General features: G+C 29.5%; 1 protein-coding gene and 2 non-coding genes across 3 annotated transcripts in view; 2 read left to right on the top strand and 1 right to left on the bottom strand.

Annotated features, from left to right (window-relative positions):
- The window catches only part of alpha-Man-IIb (alpha-Mannosidase class II b), a 160,682-nt gene that overhangs the window by 43,839 nt on the left and 93,349 nt on the right, over positions 1-23,494 (bottom strand). Inside the window, exon 3 of the mRNA XM_089226720.1 lies at positions 20,012-20,184. Coding sequence (XP_089082846.1) covers positions 20,012-20,184 — 173 coding nt within the window. The remainder of the gene's footprint in view (positions 1-20,011; positions 20,185-23,494) is intronic.
- TRNAV-UAC (transfer RNA valine (anticodon UAC)) lies at positions 11,596-11,668 on the top strand. Its single transcript has one exon. It is a non-coding gene; the product is annotated as a tRNA-Val (tRNA).
- TRNAV-UAC (transfer RNA valine (anticodon UAC)) lies at positions 14,792-14,864 on the top strand. The gene has a single exon. It is a non-coding gene; the product is annotated as a tRNA-Val (tRNA).

Genomic DNA, 23,494 nt, shown 5'->3' with positions numbered 1-23,494 from the left:
TATGTTTCGTTCACAAACGAAACAGAACCAGTTTATCATGGATTTTTATTGAAAGTTCGAGTTGCAGTGTTTATGTCCGCCGTACGCGCATTATTATCGTTTAAATCTGATATATACGTATCAAGTTATCAAATAACTATCTATAATTACAATGCATTTTCATTGAAATCAAACGAAATAGGTGTTTACATGTATAACATTCGATATCAAACATTTGAAATATTAATTTAGGTAATAATAATAATAATACATATACATATACATATAGATATGTCCCGTAGGAATTCTTCAAGTTATGTGGTAAAGCTGCACGTATATATATATAATTCTATATACAGAATAGTTGTACCTATATACCATTATAGTTTTCATTGTTTCGGCGCTCTAAATTAGGAGGTGAATTCTCGTGGGACGATCGTGTGGTGATGCGATGTGCATACAACGCAGCAGGAATAATACATTTTATCTGATTCCTCGCCGGCAATATGTAGATTGTTTGTTCTAATTCGTACGATAAAACATAACGAAGTGTCTAAATGGTTAACTATAAATAGTAACATTAAGATGACAAGTACTTAATATACATTATTAATTTTCGAATAAACGTCGTGTAGAACGTATAACAGAGGATTCCTTACGAGTTTATACCGACACGGCATCACATACGTCTTAACAATATTATATTATACATTGTATGTATGTAGTTTATCTAGAAATATATTACAATATTACTATTCGATCAAAATCTGATTAATCGACAAAAAAAAAAAAAAATACGGTAATATATTGTCTGTACAAAGTCAACAACCTGCAGATGTTGAAAACCGACCGCAATGTTGTTTTCATGAATTTACCACGATGAGAAACTATACAAATAGCGCTGCAATGAATCTAAGCCGAGAGGGAACATTGAAACCACAGCGGTCTTGAAAAACAATTTGTTTAACATTGTTTAATTAATGCCACGGGGAGCTTAAACGAAAAACTCGTTTGTCACTCCGAACCGTTCGTTCTAAACTCTAAAGGTATCACTTGTATAATATAAATCGGTTTTGAGAAGTAATATTTAAAATTTGTATTACACGTTGGTGAGTGGGGGGGGGGGGGGGGAAGTTATGGTGTTCACTTCGAATCTAGGAAAAAACTAAAAAGCCAGCTTAAAAAATTTATAGTACGAGAAAAAATGACACGGAAAATAATCCACTCGAAAATAATCCATAGACAAAAACACAAACCTGTTTCTCTGTTAAAACAAATATTTCTATTAAATTTTGTTTACCTAATTATATTAACTATTGTTCTATACTTCTATAGTAATTGAGTTATAATAATATGTTATTTAAGCTTATACCAACATTTTTTTTTTTTTTTACTGGGACACAAAAGTTGTATAAATAAATATATTAATTTGCTATTGCTATTGCTACTATATTTTAGTGAATATTATGAAAGAATAATATATTTATTAATTATTCCTATATAATAATACATTACAGATACATTTGAAAATACATTTCACCTTTTTTTCCTGTTCAAAAACCAGGGACGGTTGGGAACTGTTCATCACAATACTGCCACCAGTTTCTGTGTCGTTTATTCACCAACATAGCAATTTATATAAAATTGGGGGCCTCTAATTACCAAGAAAAGCTTGCCTTCGGCCCACAGAAAACAACACTTTTTACCCTACGCGTCCCCTCTCACCTGCTAGACGCGCTCTACAGCCTAAAATACATTTCACCTACATAAGAAACTAGAAATTTAACTTTTTTAACTCGTGATTTTATATTAAGACTTATTTTACTCGATATACAAACTTTAACCAAACCTTAACTCGTTGGTTAGCAAGAGGTAATCACGTTTGAAACGGTATAACAAAATTAAACTATTAATCCTTTGGGCCAATCATTAATAATAATATATTGATATAATTTGTACGTTTGAATTATCGTTTTTCATGAATTTTTATAATATTTGGTTATTCGTAAATGTTTTTTTTTTTTAATTTGTTATCGTTGTTATCAAATAGTGTTATTACTGTTATTTTAATAAGTTTCAAATAGTAATATTTTTATTACTCGTTAAAAAATAAAAAATCATACATATTTTAATAGGTGCTCATAATTTATCATCTATCTTCCATCTGTGCTACTATCTATCGTTGTTTATTATATTAGGAAAGATATATATTTTTTTATAAAAGTTTAAGTTAGTACATAATATAATATTATGATGCATCGTTATTCAACGTTATCTTAAGAATAAAACGTCCTTTAGGAAGGTATTTGAGGAATTTTAGTATTTCGAATCCCCTCGATTCCCAATTTATCCAATTATATATGTCACTACAGCCATGCATCTGTCACAATAATAATATAATAACCTTGCGGGTTTCGAATACCTATATTTCCTATATACCTACAACTCGAGACAACTAATACGGATCGACGACAATGTGCAATAATAGTATTTAATGATTATACGCCAATGCAGGATTAAATCAAGGTTTATTCTTCAATACTAAATTAAGAAATAATAATCACACTACGTCAAATTTTTTCTTTATCATACGTAGATATGTTTTTGGGTTAGGTACAGTTTTTTTTTTCAGATCGATTTTTTGGCAAAGGTCGATTATAGGTACTTATATAACTACTATTTATAATAACGTTGGCGCCCGAAAATTAAATTTTTAGTCCGCTCATTTCATCATTTAGCCTCTCTTCCTATGTTATAAGTCATATATATATATAAATATATAATTAATAATCACGCTTATAGACTTGATGTTCCGTCTTCTTAAATTATTTATATTATGTAAAAAGTTACAAGCCGTGGAGATAAGTTAAAAAAACAAAATGGGAAATAAAATTCGTTATATATTCGAAGTCATTGATTCGTCGTTCTGCCGCGGCCACAGTTTAGGTATTCATGTCCATAAACTTGTGTTTATTACAACCGTTTGTCAAAGGCCAAAACTTTAAAAATCCAATTCATTGCCACATGTGTGCAGTCCCGTCAAGACCCAAATGCAAATGAGCTCGGAACCGGAGCATTTGAAGGGTAATATTTTTTTACCTCCATTCCGGCAGTTATATGTGTACAGCTGATGTCTTATTTACAGTATAAATATAAAGGTACCTGACGTTGGACTTAACAGTTTTATCTGCTGCTAGATTGTTTTATTTTTTTTTTTTGCAAAGCTGCAAAGTGTTTTCAATTCTCCTCTTAAAATGCTTTCAAATAAGCAAAAAAAAAAGTATATATATATAAGACCTATACTTTTCTCAAAACAATAATATTGCAGTATTGTCGTTTCTGAAACTTCCATTGTTTATACATTATATATATATATATATATATAATATATGATATATAGTGTACATCGAATACACTAGAAAACCACAACGAGTTTAAGTATCTACTTTGATAAAATTAAAACTTTTAAAATATTTAATTTTAATCTTTTGTTTCCGATTTAAAAAAAAAAAAAATACGCTATCGCCATCGCCAGTGAATTATATTAAAGTGAAATTTCAACAATGCTTTGGTTTTCTTTTTTCACATTTATAGTGTCCTTATATCGGATTATAACGGCTGAATAAATATAGTGTGACAACAAATATTATTACTTAATAACTTACCAATAATATCTTTATGTTTAATAAACATTTTTAATGAAAAATGTTGGTTTTGTTTAAATTTATTCAAACAATAAACGTTTTATTATCTTTAGCATATTTTAAAATAAATTATCATAGTTAATATTATTTATATTCATTTCTGTTATAATACGATATCATACTAATTAGTAGTTAGTAATTTTAATACTTTATTATTATTATGTTATATTAAGAAACTAACTGAATATATCTCAGAAATATAATTTTTTCTTTAAATTGAAATTCATAAATTTATTTTTTTAAACTGCTATATGTTTCAAAGATTTTATAAGCTAACCCACACTAATTATCATTAATCATATATACAATATTTTGTTTTCAACTCTACACATTATGCATCTATAAATAGGCAATTACTATAATTAATTAATGATGAATACTGGAGTTGCGTTTTAAATCAGATTAATAGCAAATGGATGACAAAGTCAATTATAATTTGAAGATAATTTAATTTAGAACAAGCATTTGTGTTATCATTATTTTAAGTAGTAATATACCTAATGCCCTATACCACGATGATAACACGTAATAATAATTAGAATATTAAAATTTAGGTTATATAAATATATTTTAATTTATGGGCTTATAATAATATGATCGTGCTATATCTCACGTCTTTATGATATAATAGACAATAAAACAAGTTTCCTTGACGTTTAATTCATAGCATTTTATGGCGAATATCTTTTGTTTATAGTTATAGCAAACGTTAATAATTTTATTATTGCAGAATGTAAGTTTACAAATAACTAAAAGTGTAATTTATAAACACATTTTAATATTTTATTATATTTTATGTGATAGTAATTTTGATATTTTGAATTATAGTACGACGTCTATTCAGGGTTATTCTTATAGCATGCTCATCCCCATTTCCCCCTTAAATAGTATATTTATTTAAACTTTGATCTTTAAAATTTTCAAGTATGCTTAACTAAAGTCCATATATATATTTTTTTTACTTCTATTAAGGAGTTTCTTGTGGCGATACAAACGTGTATTTTACAAATGAAAACCCTTTTTTACTGTAAATTATTTAGTGGGAGGTTTTCTCGAAAATGCTTATGTATTTAAATATTCTAATAGTTCTAATGATAGAGTAGTTTCTGAATTGTTTAATGTTTATACTAAGGATAATTCTAATAATTCTGAAAAAATGGTTTTATAAATTATTTAAGCTGATGAATAAATAGTAGTGACGAACATTTTTAAATCATCTAAGCCCCATATCTACTAAACCCATTACCATAGACATTAGACATTTGTCATCCTAAAGTACACCATGCTATGATATATAACTCAAAAAACTACTTGCTCGAATTTTGATTCGAATACATTAAAATTCTTAAAAAAAAAATAAAAAAATATTTGCTGAATAAATAAAAGCAGGGAAGTTTCTATTTGAAAAAAAGAAGTTTGTACGGGCTTAAAGTTTAAATTGTACAAAAATTGTCAAGTGTTTTGTAATATAAGGTTTTCAAATCAAATCCAAAATTCAGAAGTTGAATACGTGCATAATTTAAGCGTAATAAACATTAGGGTGAGCAAAAAAAAAAATCACCCTGTATACTGAGGAGCTTATGCCTTTATAACAATAGTATGATGATAATGTGATGATGATATTATGAATCACGCGTTTTAACTCGAAACCTATATACATATATATGTGGGTAGGTAGGTACAGTCGCAAGAGCGGATAGGAATTAAATGTCATTAATGGTGACCATTGAAAAGTTTTAGTTTTGCGTGTATATATTATATTATCACCATATATACACTCGATGGAAGTCGAACACCAAAAGCAGCATACACATGACCCGGGGCTCAGAAATAATTGTTTAAACCCACTGGAATTAAAGACGGTGGTATTATGTATCCGCGGCAGTATTGAAATTCAAAACGTATAAAACTTTTACAGGCTTGTTTTGACGCATAATGCATACTTCAAAAGTTTTTAAGCTTATATGAGACTTATACACACCGATGATAACTGCGCGGGTACTATTATTCCTTATTTTCCAAATAATTAACATATCTATAATATATATATATATATATATATATATATATATATATATATATATATATATTTGTGTGTACAGTAAAAAATACATTTTTTTTAATTACTGCATTCAACTTAAAGAACATAATTATTGTACACTATTTTATTAAACATATAGTTATATGTTGTAGCCTTGCAGGTATAATAATAATATATATTTTACGAAACTGTAATTTCAACTTTGGTTGATATTTTGAATTCGTTTCATTTGAAGTCATATTGCATACCAGACCAGCTAGTGCCTATACATTGCGCAACTCGGGTAATATACAACTGCGGGTAATAAGAATTTCGTTCTCTGAAAAGTTTCCTGAGAAAACGCAAATGCAACGTTGGTATGAATACAACGGATAACGGATAAACATTAAAAATAATTACTATTATATCAAATTATTCATAACGATTTATCTCAAACAATTCTTCAAGACGGCTTATTTGTACGTATATATTTTATTATAAAATATGTAATGTAAATAAATAAATAAATATATATATATATATATATATATACTCCCAATACTTTTGTTCTACTCGCGCTTTCTGTATAATATTATTATTTGTTTTCACAATTAAAATTTTATAATTTTAAAAGAATTCATGGATTTTAAGGCCGTGTAATCGTAAATATATTCAATAGACGTTTAATCAAAACTTTGAACTTTTGACTAGAAATTATCATTTACTATTTACTGGGAATCGCATATACTTATCGCCCTTGTGTCAGTGCTGATTTCATTTATTTTAATATTTAAAGTGGAACTATATTGACGCTAGTAAAACATTGTCACTTAATGGACAAACAATAAAAAAACCGTTAGGTTAACAGATGGTAGACGAAATTCACTTCGCGACTGCAGAATTATAAAATGTTGCCAAGCGTATATTCCATTTAAATTATTTCAGGACGAATAATTGCTTTCTTGACGATGTTCGGACTTTTTACTATTAAATCATGCTATACAAATTGCTCATACTTCTACGTAGCACCTAACTTTGTACCATTTTACCTTATACACTTATATAAGATATAACAATATTACAATATGATATACACCTGTCACCAGTGTCGCCTATATGACATTATATACGGACTACAATAATAGCAACGAACAGGGCTCGGTTTTAAATGCCCATAAAAATATTGAAAAATATTTGTTCAAAAAGTAATTATTAGTGACCTTCAAATCCTAAACTTACATGTACCGAAAACTTTCCATTATTGACCACGTATTTTTCAGACAATCCAAATAAATTTGTGGATCGTTCTATTGTTGAAATCAATTTACCAGCTATTGTGTTGTTTTTGTACAATAAGTGTATTTATATATTTTTTTTTGTAATTTTAATATTACTTATTTAGATAAGTTAAAATTACCTAAAAAAAAAAAAAAAAATGGCCTTTATTGATTCAGATTTTTTTTTTTAAGCAATGCAAAATTGCAAATATTTCTACCAGAAAAAGTATTTTAAATTGTTAACACAATATTGTGATGCCGTTGTGAGCACAAACACTATGGACGTTGTATCCAATTGGTAATATCTATAATAATTGACGAGTATATAGCACTGCTAGTAAAACAACTAATGCTAAACTTTATACCTGAATCTTATAATCATAATATATACAACTCAATGGTGTTTAAAAAGATGAAAAAAAAAACTCCCGCCATAGTTTTTAGCACACGCATTAACCGTTTGTTTAATTATGTATTTTGAGTTATTTTTATTGTATATAATATATTATGTGTTACGTCATAGGTAAACAAAATATTTTAATTAGGCAGCACGTTTTAATTATAATATTATGTATGATGTGGTGTTTGACGTTAAAATCAATTCAGAAATTTAATAAAATGTATGTGTTTGTGTATTATAGTATAAAATATATTAAGGGCTATAACAAAAATACCAAACCTTGATTCAAGCTGATTATATGGGTACCTGCAGCTGTTGTAAAAATAGGTACATACCTATGCATGTTTTATAATACAAATTATTATTGTAATATTGTTATTGAAATCACAAGTATTTAGATTTATCAATAGGTACATTATTGCTTACGAATAATTTTGTTAATAGGCCATCGCTTTCTATTAGTTTAAATAATTAATTAAATATAAAATACAAATGTTTTATTAATCTGATTTTAGTATTCTATCTCATTGAATTGGTTTAGGAAATTGCTCGTTATTCATTGAATGGCGGGCAGGACAATAACACAATACATTATTTCGGATTTGGGCGTTTACCTGCAAAAGTCAAAACTAAAATAAATCGAAAGTTTGTTTTTGTACAACTGAAGGAAATATTTTTTGAAGAAATATGGTCGGAAATAATGGAATTGATTTTTTTTTTTGTGAACCTTACCAACAGTTATTAATAGTTTAAAAAAAGAAAGAAAAAGTTAGAGGTATCAATATACAATAACGACCATGGACAGACTCGGTTGCAGCAGGTAGCTGACCCACGATTTTTCTCTTAATATTATTTTAATATTAAATTTGTACAACTAGTTATTGAAATTAATTATTCACAAATAACAATAACAAATTATGTACTTATACCTAACCGGTTTTATGCAAATGTATAAGATCTTCTTTTTTGTCTTATATGTGTTAAATTATAGTTATGAGATTGTGTTGATATCAATATTTTAAATTAACTCAATAAATAAAGAATAAAATGAACCTAGCTGTTTTAAAGTACATATTATATAGTTGGTTGATGCTACATGGCTGACCTACAGCACAAAAATCTTTGGTAACATTGCCATTGATTACATTGGTTGGGAGATATTATTCTGCGGTAGGTAATTAATTAAACAATAGATAATTAAGCAGAATATAAAATAAAAAAATGATGACTGGCCGTTCGTTTCTTGCTATTTCCAGTAATATATTAATTGGTCGTTATACCATTTTACATCACATCCTCGTAAAATCTACCGAACAAATAACAGACCCTGTGGCCGTTACACGTTATGGGGAATGTCCGAAGTCGTCAAGCGTTGAGGGTCGTATCTCGTTTGCGGTTCAAATTGTTCGCAGCCCTATAAATATAATATAATGGAACTAACATTTATTTTTGATATTTTATACATAGTATTGTCTGAGATGCGTCGTTAATGACTGTACAACGTAAGACCTCGTAAAAGAAAAATTCGTGTTCGTATGTGGGTGTGTGTTTTAAGTACCACGCTACTATATAGATATTTTTTCTCTGCAGTAATAATTCAAGAGCCATAGTTATATTTTTGGATGATATATAGTGCAGTGGAAAAATATCTAGTCGCATGCTATATTTTGTTAGAAATTTAGTTTTTGATTTAATTGTTATTATTGGTTTGCGTATCGATGGGTATAAACAAAGCGTAATGAAAATCGGTTGGAAAAAAAAGGTGTACTCAGCCCAAAACATAGGTATCTATGTATGGTGAATTGGTGAATTTATAATAATTTTGAGTTTAATTCGATTGCTGCGATTATAATCTTGCCCACCGAAGTTTCGGAACGTTAGCTAGGTACTGGTTGTCTAGTATTATTATGTATTTCAAGGCTATATATACATACATATATATATATGAATATAATAAGCATTTATTTCACATCGAACACTGACTATATTGACGAGAGTATTATTATCGATTGTATGTCAGGCATAATGATGTAAATAATCTACCTACGGGGTGCAGATATTATAATAATATATACTCTCGCATCATCACCCGCCCCCGCCCAACCCTGTTGTATCCGACGCCTGCACGACGGCGACTATATGCGACGGCGATGATGACGATCGAGGGCCGCTATATAGGGTTTAATTAAAATACGTGAGGTCACCCGAATTTATTTGCTCGGACGGATTTTCAATTAAACGGCGTTTGTCCGGCCGACGACGAATACGACGGAACTGTGTGTACAATATTTACCATCATCGCTGCCGACGCAAAGCCCATCAACAGCCACCACCCTATACAATATATACCTACCGTCCGATCGACCGCACCGTATGTGCACGCGATATGGTCTCCACAAATGTAACTCATACACACACACACAAACACGCGGATTGGATATATATCATGTACAAATAAAAAACAAATTAAACTATAACGCGTGGGAATATGCTACATGGCGACACAATATAATATATACGCCGTCGTTTTACGCTAAATTCGCAGTTACAACAGTGCGTTGTAGGCGTATCGAGACGAGACTGCCGATCACTTTTTTATTAATTATATCGAAATATCTAACCGGTTCTGTTTGAATTTCAAAGTTTTCCTACGAAAAGTAACTTGTACCTTCCCGTAGATGATAATGCGGCGTCATTAGGTGGCGGTATAGGAGGGGTGGCAAAGGGTCCGTTCTGGAAGTATAGTCCGTGCATTCGAGTTGGATCCCTAGGTAGCACTAGGCATAAGCACTAGGATTTTTTTCGGCTACTATACGTCTGCACTAGTTGGGTCCGGGAAGAAAGTAAAAAAGTATTTTAAGTAAATGTACAATACAAATCAAAAATATTAAAACTGTTTATATTGACGAACACTTATCATTTTTCTAAATTCACATGACCCATTGTTAGCTGATGAACAACATTTGACACACAATCACACAATTTGTGATTCTGAAAAAATAATAAATAAGCAGGCATTGAATAATAATTTAAAACTAAAAGCTCAGTACGATATCTGTGAAAAACCGTCTAAATTATATTACATTCTGAATTAATAAATAATGATATAAATTGTAAATACATTAACTCATTTATCACGCGAGAAAAAAATTCAACCATATATTCCACAAAATTTAAGTATAAAAAAACCATAAAAAATGAGTGACCCAACTAACTGCATGTACTTATTAATATCACTTAAACTATTATATTGGATTATAAGTAAAATTCTAATATCTCGTCTCAGCTAGGTGGTATTTATTTATCCTGCTGGTATACGTTTGCCAACTGATAGTGGAATATTTTTAATGTAGTAAAATTTTATGCGCATATTATTATAGCCAATATAGGTTGGCACCTATCATATACCAACCTATAATTTATTTGGCATTGCATCTACGTAATTCGCCGATGCTGATCATACTGGTCATACAATTCACTCTTAAAATTAGCCGCAATAAAAATATTTCGATTTCTTTTATTTTGAAAAACGTTTTCGGGATGAAAAGTAAAATTCACAATTTATTTTGCACCACACTAGTTAATCCAGACAATTTATTCCGGTAAACACGATTGTGCATATTAGGATATTTTACGTGACGTTGTCATATTCACATTTACATTGCCGATATTTTTTAATTTATTATTTTCAGATATTATTAAACCAATTATTATTATGATACCAAACTTAAACGAGTCGCGAGCAGTGAGCGGAGCCCAGCTTTATCGTCAATGACACTGATTAATAAATTAAAGATGCACATTTTTGATAATTGGCACTAAAAGTAATACAATTTGTTATCAAATTAATTTAAAAAAGAATAATAATTAGTGTTTTAAACGAGTACTATAATACAAAATATCTATATCTATATTTTTAAATAATAAAAATTAATGTTTAAAAAAATTTAAGTGAAATGCCCATTTACCAAATAATATGACCATCAATTTATCAAAGACTTTTAACTCTTATCACATTTTGAATTATTATAATTATTATTTAAAAAATATTTTTCGTATAATGCATATAGTTAAAAACTGAAAATGACAATATTGTAGTTTTTATGCTCAATCGTGTTTTAACGATTCATTCGGTGTTCAAATTTAAAAGATCTATATAAACTCATGTTGACCTCATATGTTACGATATGTTAAATCGGCCATTCCACTCAACGTGGTTCCGTGGTGTAGTGGTTATCACATCTGCTTTACACGCAGAAGGTCGCCAGTTCGATCCTGGCCGGAATCATTAAATTTTTTGTCGGTTATGTGCGAGTTCCATAATGGTATTATTTCAACACACTTTTATAATGCTTCGCTTTTGAATTATAATATTCTTATTAGAATTTTTATCGAATTTTAAACATATTTTTCTTTGCTTATGTTGTTCAGAATACTTTATTTTTAATTGAATTTTACCTTTTACGTGTAGTTAAATTTCGTAAAAACGTGTACAATTTGAAAGTGAGATATTTGCTGGCGTTTCACTCAAATATCTTGATGGCGTGGTTAACTATTACTAAGTTAAAATTTGTAAATTCGTTAATTTTATTCGTAATACACTGTTTTAAAATTGATACAAATTTATTGGAGGGGATGTATAGTCAAATTAAAGTGCAATTGAATATTTTTTTTTTTTTTTAATAATAATAGCTAGGAAGGTAAACAAAAATTAAATAGGTGCGTGATCGAAAAAATTATATAAATAACAGTGGGTAAGTAAAACCACGAGTATACAATGTTATGATAGTGTTATTTAACTTTATGCGAGTTATGGCTATTGACTAATGTTGGCGTTACATAATCACATCTGCCTTTTAATCCTTTGAGCAGCGGGATCAAATGTTTAGGTACTTTTTTCTTATTTTCAAAGTTTTCATTATTACAAAGGATGAAAATAACAAAATTACTACCAGGATAAAATTGTTTTAAATGTATTTTATTTTTCAATATTTTTTCCTTGTACCTACAACCGCGAAGTGAATTTACTTTTATATAGAACTAAGTGCTTTAATGTACACTACCTAATACCTTTCACCTATATTATGTATTAAGTTCAATCTACTTGAAACTATCTTATGGCCTGAAAAATTGTTTATAGAAAAAGATTGAAATAATATAATATAATACATTTTATACCATATTAAAAGTAATAGGTACATTCCTCGCTTTGACCAGAATCTATAAAATATAGTAAATATACCGCTTAAGGCTTAAGCAATCAACTAAACTGCTAAATGTATTATAAAAATGTGAATTCTGAATGGAACTGGAATGTACACCGATAGTTCGTTTATATATATATACCAAAGTACTTATTTATGCGGGTGAGCCTATTGTGTTTTTTTTTTTTTTAGAATCACAATTCGCTAAATAAAATCCAATTGAAAAGTTTTATTATTATTTATATATAGTATATACCTATTATTAGAGGTGTAGTTGTTTAACTATTAATATTGTAAAGTTGACTGCAGTAGTTGTTTGAGTGCTGAAATAATGATAACGCTTTCGATTTTAAATTGATATGATTTCCTGCAGTTAATCAAAATACAAAATAAATGTCGTATTATGCAGTATATATATTATATACAGTATACATATTATAATAATGTATACATCTAATTAAATCAATTGGTTACTATTTATTTGTGAAAACCTATTAATAACTTATTATCTAGGTGGCTATATAGATACCTATATAATTATTTGGCCAAATTTTAATAAAGGTACGGTCTCCAAGGCGCGACACGTCGCGGCGACCGGTCGCGGCGACATGTCGTCAATATCTGTTTTTATAGAAATCGTATTATCTGGTCAGCAAGACGCGACAGGTCGCGACGTGTCAACTTTTGGTCGCCGCGGCCGACGACAATACTACTCATGGAGCAGTAGGCAGCGACACATCAAGACGACGCAATGTCGAAATTAGTTTTTTTGCCATCTGAAGACGAAATTTTAGTTGATGAAGTACAAAATAACCCAATTTTATATGATATGAAACTCACAGAATACAGAAATATTATCACGAAAGATAAAATATGGAAAATAAAATAGAAATTTTTAAAATTAATTAAAAATTTTAAATAAAATAGTTGTGACTGATACGAAAAGCAAATGATAATGATCTCAGTGACTCACCAGTGGCAAGATATCTATTGAAAAAAATTCAAAATTATTACTTCGATAGTTGGATATATCGATACAAAAAATTAAAAAAAATTATAAATACCTTAATTTCACTGCTAATTTTTCTGCCGGCAATATTGGATTTTTAACTCGATTGGTAGGTTCTACATATAGTTTTTCTTCCACCAGAGATAATAAAAAATTGAATTGTTCATAATTAATTCGGGAATACTCTCGAAACTTAACTTGATTGCTCATCAAATGTCGATTGATTAAAATTTCAAAACATCCTTCAGTTTTACGGGTTTTAAAGATATCATCAGTTGTTTTTCTTTTTTTCGACGTCAAATAAGAAAATGAACTAACCTCATCGTCGTCCTCATCCATCAATAGCAGAGTTAAAATATTATTATTATTAACAATTAATTTATCCATAGTTTGTAATTTTTGAATTTAAATTATACTTGCGCACTTGAACAGATTTGAAACTGAACTGCAAATATGACTGTTGACTAGCCAAAAACAATAATTTTACTGTCGCGACATGTCGCGGTCGCGTTTAGTAGACCACATTCGACGCGGCGACCGACTACGAACATTAGTCGCCGCGACCGGTCGCCGCGACGTGTCGCGCCTTGGAGACCGTACCTTAAGATAAGAAATCTTCGTGTACGGTACATACAAGCAGATAATATATTACATTAATATACCTAAGCGTACTTATATGTCACAGGTATTTATCTATTAAATGAGGCTACTACCTACTAAAGTATTATACCAAAGTATAATGTAAGTATTAAGCAGTGATATACTGTATACATGGGTATTTCCAAGAGGAGGGGGAGGAGTTATATAATAAAATATATAAATTTTTGTGTAATTATAAAGTAAAAAACGAAAAGGGTGAGAGGTTAGGGAGGTACCCCCTCACCCTGACCACAGAAAAGTAAAACACTTGTTTTCCCACTGAGTTACTGCTGGTGTTAAACTATATCTCAAAATTATACCTAATTATATCGACTTAAAAAAATTAGTTAACCACGGTTGCATACATCTATACGATAAGTCGATAATATAATATAAACAACGAATTTTACTTAAATAATAAATATATTATGTAAAATATCGATTTAAAATGAATGTATTGAAAAAAATTAAAAAGTTACTAATATTATTAAAATATTTAAAAATGTATCATTGTATAATGTGTTTTAAATAATGACAAAACCTACCACTGCTTCAAGCGGGTTCCGTGGTGTAGTGGTTATCACATCTGCTTTACACGCAGAAGGTCGCCAGTTCGATCCTGGCCGGAATCACAAATTTTTTTGCAGTTTTATTTTCATAATTTACGCGATTCAATGTACAACTAATTTTTATCAATGCACTTTATTGATATAAACTTATGATCTAAATTATTTTATTTCATTAAAAACGTATTTATAGATTAGTTTTTAGGATAAAACTTTTTTATATTATTATTATACATCATAATTATAACAAAAATCGTCAAATCCATTGCTTGCATAGAACAAAAAAGGAATAAAAACAATTTTTTAGTTTCCGATATGTCAAAAAAAACATCCGCCGATATTCAATTTTTTTCCAACGACTTGTTAACAATCGGTTTCAAATGTAAACGCGACAAACACAGCGTCTGCACTCCCAGATGCACTCCTTTAGGAATACAACTGAGCGAGGCCTAAGGATTTTCGTTTTTTTATTTTGCATGTCGTCAAAATAACACTTGCGTTCTATGACCACATAGACAACAATCTAGAATGCCAAAGTTCAATATTTATAATCGGACTATTAAAAAACGAATTCATTTTTATCGGCGCGATCGTAAAATAAAATCGAATGAAGACGCAAAGTGCAGGCGCGAGTGGGAAAAATTCTCATCGCGTTTCTAAATAAACAACTCGTGATGATATTATGTACCACATCGAGTATAATAATATTTTAATATAATGGCCATCGTCTAGGCGAAAAGAGAAATATAATATTGTGAGTCGAGTACACATATTGTGCACAGGCGGCGATGGTCTAGGGATTTTGACGTTGTCGTCATGCAGCCGGGTTGGATTTAAAAATAATAATAATCATAATCATATCATCGTGCGTAAATGTCTTTTCTTTTATTAGAAAATAAATTTTTACAATCTGTATACCAAAATGATACAATAAGTAAATTTTATCTTATAGTATACTATATAGGCGTGGTGACGACGTGATAGAAGGGAAACATCCATTGGCAGTATTTGGCACCACTTCAATTATTATTATTCTTTAAAATTTTGTTTAATCTAGAGTGAATCTAGAGTACGTAATTTTATAAATTTGTGCGAAACCGAAAGCGTTACTATTAATTCATCGTGCTGTGGCCGGTAAGGCGGTAAAGTATAAAATATTGTTATATTTTTTTTATTAGAATAACGTTATTATTATTTATTATAACAATCTCAATATCTCATCCTGCAGTGGTTTTTAGATTCTAAGAGCAACAATATAAATAGTTCATAATTTAAAATTAAATTAATAATTTATTACTTACTTACAATGTCGAATAAAATCAGTAGTCCCATGACGTATTAATTGGTGCTATGTATATTTGCATGGAGTGTGAATACTCTCTCTCTCTCTCTCTTTTAGAAGCCACCGCTTCTGTTTACAAATAAGCTATAATGCTTCGATATTATACGGTGTATGAGTACACTCGTTGTTTCGAAAAGTTTTAATTATTTTTTAAATATTATTTCTTTACGATTTAGATGTCATAACATTTTTTGTCGATATTTTAAGTTAACGTAATCCACATTAACTCTAAAGTTCAAATGTTGTCATGGAATTTGATATTCTTTAAACGTAAAATAACGATTTCTTCGCAAAAGATTTGTGTTATTCCATTGTATTGTAGGTAATTCAAAATATATCAACCATATAACGTATAAACTTGAAACATTTTACTGCTACTTAGGGAATTTGAAATCAGTGATTTTCAGTATTTGTCTAACACACACGCGATATATAGGATCGTGTCCTTTGCCAAACGCACTGATTGATAATATAGTGAAGAGGTATAAATCATTTAAATCCTTTAATAATCATTTTCTATACATAAAATATACAATATTTTTTTTTTTATTTAGAACTTTCAGTATACAACTATTATAGTTCGACGATTACAACAAACAATAAAGATATGATTTACAATAGATTATAGCTTAGGAATTATATTATAGTATATAATAGATAATTAGGTAATTAGATAAGAATATATACAATATTACAATACAATTTAAAAATATTTAGTCTAATATTTCAAGCTGTATATTTTATGGCATTTGAAATATTTGATTTTATTTTTGTTACCTATATTTCAATAAATGGGAATACGTACAAATGCTTTTTTGATCAACAATTTGAAAATGTAAAACAAAATTCCCCTCATAAGATCTGAAATCACTACAATTATACAGATTGTCAGTGGCAGTGGCGGCTTGAACTTTTTTTCCCTCGAATCACGTTTAATATTTTTACACCACCCACCCTAAAATATAGTTATTAGTTATTACTTATTATTGTACATTATCTGCTGAGTACACAAATTATATTTATTATTTATAATTTAATATTTAAATACCAACCTGCAAAAATGGTCCAATCTACCTTTTCCAACTATAAGACCTACCCACCCAACCACCCATTAATATTTTTGTGAATCACGTGATTCAAATATACTCCCTTCGAGCCGCCACTGGTAAGTGGCGTGTCATACATATGTGTGCGATGTGTGAAAATGCCACGGTCACTCGGCTTGAGGGGGCCCATTATTGTTCAACGTTCCACAACAATTTTTTATTTGTATGACATAATTTCATCTAATTTCTTATGTAATTGAAATTTTAATAAAAATGGAAAGTACCTTGTGGATTTGCATAGGATTTTATAATTTTAGATTAAAAATTCTTACTTTAAATTTGAATTTATATATCTATACCTATATTGTTTAATAAAAAAACGAAGGGGGGCCTTTTTTAGTTTTGCACACAGGCCCATCTTCGGGATAAACCGCCACTGCAGATTGTGTACCGTGGCGCCGAACACACGAGTAGTTCAAGTAGTTCAATATAGAACTGACTGCAAAATTGGGCGGGTGGGTAAAGTAATAGAGTATATACTTCCTAATCTTACTGTTATAATTTTATTAAGCACAGGAATGTCATTAAATTATGTACTTATAATTAGTTAAGCCTGTTTCTCGATCGTTTGAATAAGGATGGGAAGGTCAATCGAATTGTTTCAACTGCCCGTTTCAATTTCATTCGTCGCCACTGGATATATATGTATAACAATATTGAATACAGATAGTATACCTATATCACAAAAGGCAATGGTTATATGAATATGATACATTTACTTTGTGAATGCATTATTATACAATATGTATAATAAACATAAGCTTTCTTTTACGGCGTATCTAACAATATAATTTGATTTAGTTGCACGTAGAAATAAAAATGAAATACTTTTTATACTAAACATAATATTTTAAAACGTAAAGCTAGCGTTTTTACCAATTTTATGGTTGGTTAAATATATACTTATTATTCGTGTGGGTGTATAATGAAATTTTTTTTCATAACGCCATGGCAATCTGCAATGTTTATATATATACATACATATATATATTATATATATATATAATAACTATTTATAGTAGCTAGGAAAACGTAAATGATAAAAGTTAAAATGAATTATAACAAAATACAATGTACGCAACTTGATTTCGGTTTTTTTGATTTATGTACATTTCCATTGTAATTGTTAATGAAAAAGCAAATAATAGTTCAATTTGTATTGCCCAATGGCCAATCCAATACATTGTCGTTATTCATATGCTATTTTTAAGTTATAAGTTATAACGGGCTACAACGTTTGTTAAAAACTTAAAATACTTTATGTCATAATAGGGATATTATATTAATCATTTTTTTATAGAGCTAAATTATTTGAAACGTTATTTCACATTTTGCTGTAATAAATCCTAATGTATACTACGACGGCCCTGCATAAACGACTGAACATAAAAACGATTTAATTTTCGGTCCGAAAATAAATAATAATAACTACATTAACACCGGGCAATGTTGTATAATAGCGTAACATAACATATTATAGCCCATAAAGACGCACATACGACGAATAACAGCTGTCATTACCGTGGCTAATGTCCGAGCATAACTACACCGTATATTGACAGACAAGATCAGAAACGGAACAAATAAGTGTTCGGAAATTTGTCAACAAATACCCATCATAAATGTTATTATAATGTCTATCATACATGTTATAATGAACACTGACAAATCGTGAACTTGCGCAAGGTAAATCAATAGAAACAAATTTTTCGGGATTTCCTTATTATTTCCATGAAATTAAATATAGTGAAAACTCCTTTAACGGACACCTCTTAATAGCGGACACCTCCAAATAACGGACGGAATTTTGGGAACGGTGAAACGTGTACTCACTGTAATTCCCCTCTTAATATCGGACACCTCCAAATAGCTGACGACGTTTAAACGACCGAGAGTGTCCGGTATTTAGAGGTTTCACTGTAATATCTATGCGCAATCACTGCTTCAATTTCTTAAAGTGAAATTTTAAATATTTGCGACCTTGCAAACTATAGCAATAGCAAATTAGCAGACGGTCAATAATATTCTAATATTTATTTATATTTTGTACCTACAGTGAACGGTTAAAATGTAAAGAATTTTTCGATTTTTATTTTTTAACGTTTAAGAACGAACCATTTTAAATTTTCTCATACAAACTGTAGTCTGCACTGATACTGTTACTATGCGCAAAGTTTGTCTTGAAATTAAGAAAAAGTATATTGTATATAATAGTTACATATTATTGGTAGGGTACCTAGTACCTGCATATTAGTTTTCTTATAGTTTAGGTCAAAACGTTTTTAGAGATATTTCCTGCAGGATGACGATAAATGAATCACACTGAATACATACATACATATATATATATATATATATACGAATTCCTCCGACATACCAGTCAGGTTAATAAATAACAGTATTGTGGAAACTTTTGGTGATTAACTGGTAGGTACCTCGTACCCATACCTACACACATTATAGTGGTGCAGTGCACTCGGTGATAGGTGCACGACGAGGAGCAGGGTCACTCGCTATTCGCCTAAGCACCGAAACTTCAACTGCGATCCGTACTCGAAATGTCCAGAGACAAATGTTCAGTTTTGTGTCGGAGAACCGGACGAGACGACGACGCATATAGGTAAGTAATGGGACGTGGTGTACACGCACACATAATAAGATTAATTGCTTTAGGCCGTATATAAGTATAATGCTGCAGCGCATGTTGCGTGAACTCACACGTGGACCATATATTATGAGTTAAAGTATTGTTATGAACGACGTACCTTTCCCACCAGAGCGCCAAAAACGATATTTCCGACCAAACGAACGTCATGTGTTTTAATACTGCCATTTTTTCCACCATGTAGTTGAGCACTTTGCTCGTCTGCAAGTGATAGTAGCCCTCGAACGTTCTCAGCCATCCCGGGTCGTTATGCGAATGCGGCACTACGATGATCTGGAAACGTAAAAACGGAAACGAAATTAAAATACAGAATATTATTAATTATATTATAATATACACAACGACAACAATATATAGTAATGTAAAATTCTAATAACATAATGTTTAATAATAATAAAAAAAAAAACGGATGAAAAATACGATGCACCCCGCAAGAGGTATGTGTGTGAGCGTGAGAAAGAGAAACCTATGTATAATATTTGCATAGAAAATATTATTATTATTTTCTTCGGGCTCTTTGTGTGATGTCAGAAACTCAGACTCCTTAAATCTGTGAAAAAGCCCTTATCATCTAAGAACACACAAATCGCTTTGAGCGCGAGTACATTTTTTTCTTGTATTCACTGTGCTACCGGTATATGTTCTAACTATATATTATATTGTATTATATATATATATATATATATAAATACACTTAAAAAATTCTTTAGATCAACTTTTATCTAGTGAACCTTTATAAATTTGTTTTAACAATAACACTTTGAATATCAATGAATATAACGACAACATTGGTGTCCGCTGTGTTAAAAAATGCTTACCAACAGTAATATTAGTATAGATAAGACATAATGTATATCTATACTTTATAGGTACATTACCTATGTAGAGTTTCAGAAATTCAGAAGCGTTTTACCGCAGTGAACCATTGAATATTGAGTATAATATTATAAAGTACGATGAGTGTCTCAACGACGATCGCAAGATGACTATTATTATGAAATGCATTTATAATTATTATTATTAATTGTCTCTTTTCTTCGATTTTTTAAATATTTCATTCAAATAGTACCTATCTCAACAAAATATAATATAAATAATATTATGTATATACTTATATATATATATATATATATATATATATATATATATATATATATATTATATGACTGTCCATCTTACACGGCGAACGTTCATCCGAAGAGAAATAGATAAACCACTTAATAGTTATGACTTAATGAGTATACCATAATATATAGTTTATATACCTATATACCATACCTTTATACATATATGTAGTTTGATATTCGTTACAGAGAAAGCGGTAACCCAGCCAAAATTCTTAAATATTTATTGTTATCTGAACAAATATAAATGCTGTAATACTGTGTAATATTTTTGTGTTTACCAAATATTTGCAGAAGCTTTTCAAACGCATTTTCTTTCATTTATCGTTGCATAAAATAAAACAATAAAAGCGGTAGATATTCAAAGAAAGACCAGTTCGCGCGCGTGTTTTATATAATTAAAATATTATTTTGTCGGAGATTTTTGGAGTCTTCCTAAAAGCCATGATGTTTGATGCGTATATATATAGTATTATATACATCCGTTGTTTGGATTTTAAACAAATATAATCATCGAGTCTCGAAAACGGAATTAAGTCTCGGGCGAGCCACAGAGTATGAAAAAATTGCGAATAATATAATAATAATGATAATAATAATATATTAATATATATGTATTAACATAATAATAACTCGTTTTGCGTGCCCGCAGAAACCGCTGCGGGTACTTATATATATATACATATAGGCTTATGCATGTACCTTATGTACCATCGTATATATACATAATAATATAATAATATAAAACAAGCGCAATTTATATTTCCATATTATAATCAAATGATTGCACAGTCCGCAGAGCAGCCACTCCGCGCGCGGGCATGCACATAATAATATAATAATAATAATAATAATAATAATATCGAGGGATGTTAATATTATTCAATTTATCAATTAACTGAAACCATGATGGAGAGCAAATCGTCGTAAGGATTATAAGGTTCCGCGATGAACGAGTCGCAGACGGCTCGGCGGCGTGTTATATTAATCAATGCAAACAAGTGGATTCAGATCGCAAATAATCAGTACAGTTTACGCATTTAAACACAATACAATTTATTATTTATTTTATCCAACAAAATCGCACGCCATATTTCCATCCAATATACGGCGACGCGAAATTGTAATGCCCTGCCAATATATATATAATATATATATACCTAATATACCTATTATTTCTCACCGTCTATACCGGCCGTTCTTTCGCATTTATGTGAGCGGATATTTCACACAGGCCGCGTGTGTGAGTATTTCTCTCTCGCATTTTTTTTTTTTTTTGTTAAGTATATTTAGATTCGTAATTAATATCGTATTTAATTACAGCGAATTTTTTTATATGCTGTTAAAGGCTATTAAATATTATATAATAGCTCGAAGTTTTCAAAACCATATTATATTATCGTCTATTATTGTTAGGCAGGTCGTATCCATACAATATAGACCTATAAACTATTAGAATAAGTGTTACAGTAATACAGTATGTCAGCAGTACGCCAGTACACCATTTATTGCTATCTCTCTCCGACCCACACGCAAAATAGAAAATTTACGTTTAGCAAAACCTACCCTGTCTTGTTACTTATGATGATATTACAGCGGGTTCACCTATTTTCTGACTTTAATACGAGAACATATTACCCGTGTAGGGACACCGTCGACTATTTTATAATATTTTTATTTTTGTGTAAGTTATGAAAGTGAAAATTATTACAGCTTAAATATGTTTTTAAATTGTTTAAAAATTAAAACATCGTAAAAAAGCCGACGAAGGTAAAGTTCTTAGCTTAAAATTTAATGATAAGTGGATTCACTTCAATATTAAAACTAATAAGACAGGGTTGGTTTTGCTAAACATAAATTTGCTTTATTTCTCGTGAGTCGGAGAGAGAAAAAAAAAGTCAAATTACAACCTTTTATAATATTAGATAATGGAATACACAGTATTATGTTATTGGTATGATATTTTATCAACATTTTAATATTATTATTAATATAATAATTGTTTAGTAATCATGGTTACCAAAAAATTTGACGACGCTTAGAATCGTTTTTTGCAACCAATTTTTGACCCGTACGGCGACCTACTGGGCATGAGAATGGTTACCTACAATAACTTTTTTTTTTTTTATAAAAATCCAAGTTTTTCATTATTAATCAAAAGAGAATATAAAAATGTGTATTATAATAATACTGAATTGAGTAATATGCTATATGCATCTTAACGTAAACATAGAATACTAGAATAATAGCTGTATAATAAAATAAAATATTACGTAAACCTATTTAAAATTTAAAAGTTGCTTATACGTATATCGTATGAATCACACTTCTATAAAAAATTAAAATTAAAAACAATTCATTTAATCACTTTATCAATAATTTAAAAATAAAACTTTCTCTAAGTTTTTAACAAATTAAGTATGATATAAATAAATGAAAAAAGTGCAAAAAATTTTTGT

Source organism: Diuraphis noxia, unplaced genomic scaffold (genome assembly GCF_037042655.1).
Source record: "Diuraphis noxia isolate RWA-SAM2 unplaced genomic scaffold, SU_Dnox_SAM2 contig0004, whole genome shotgun sequence".
NCBI classification, from domain to species: Eukaryota; Metazoa; Arthropoda; class Insecta; order Hemiptera; family Aphididae; genus Diuraphis; species Diuraphis noxia.
This window is presented reverse-complemented; position numbering and strand designations above follow the sequence as displayed.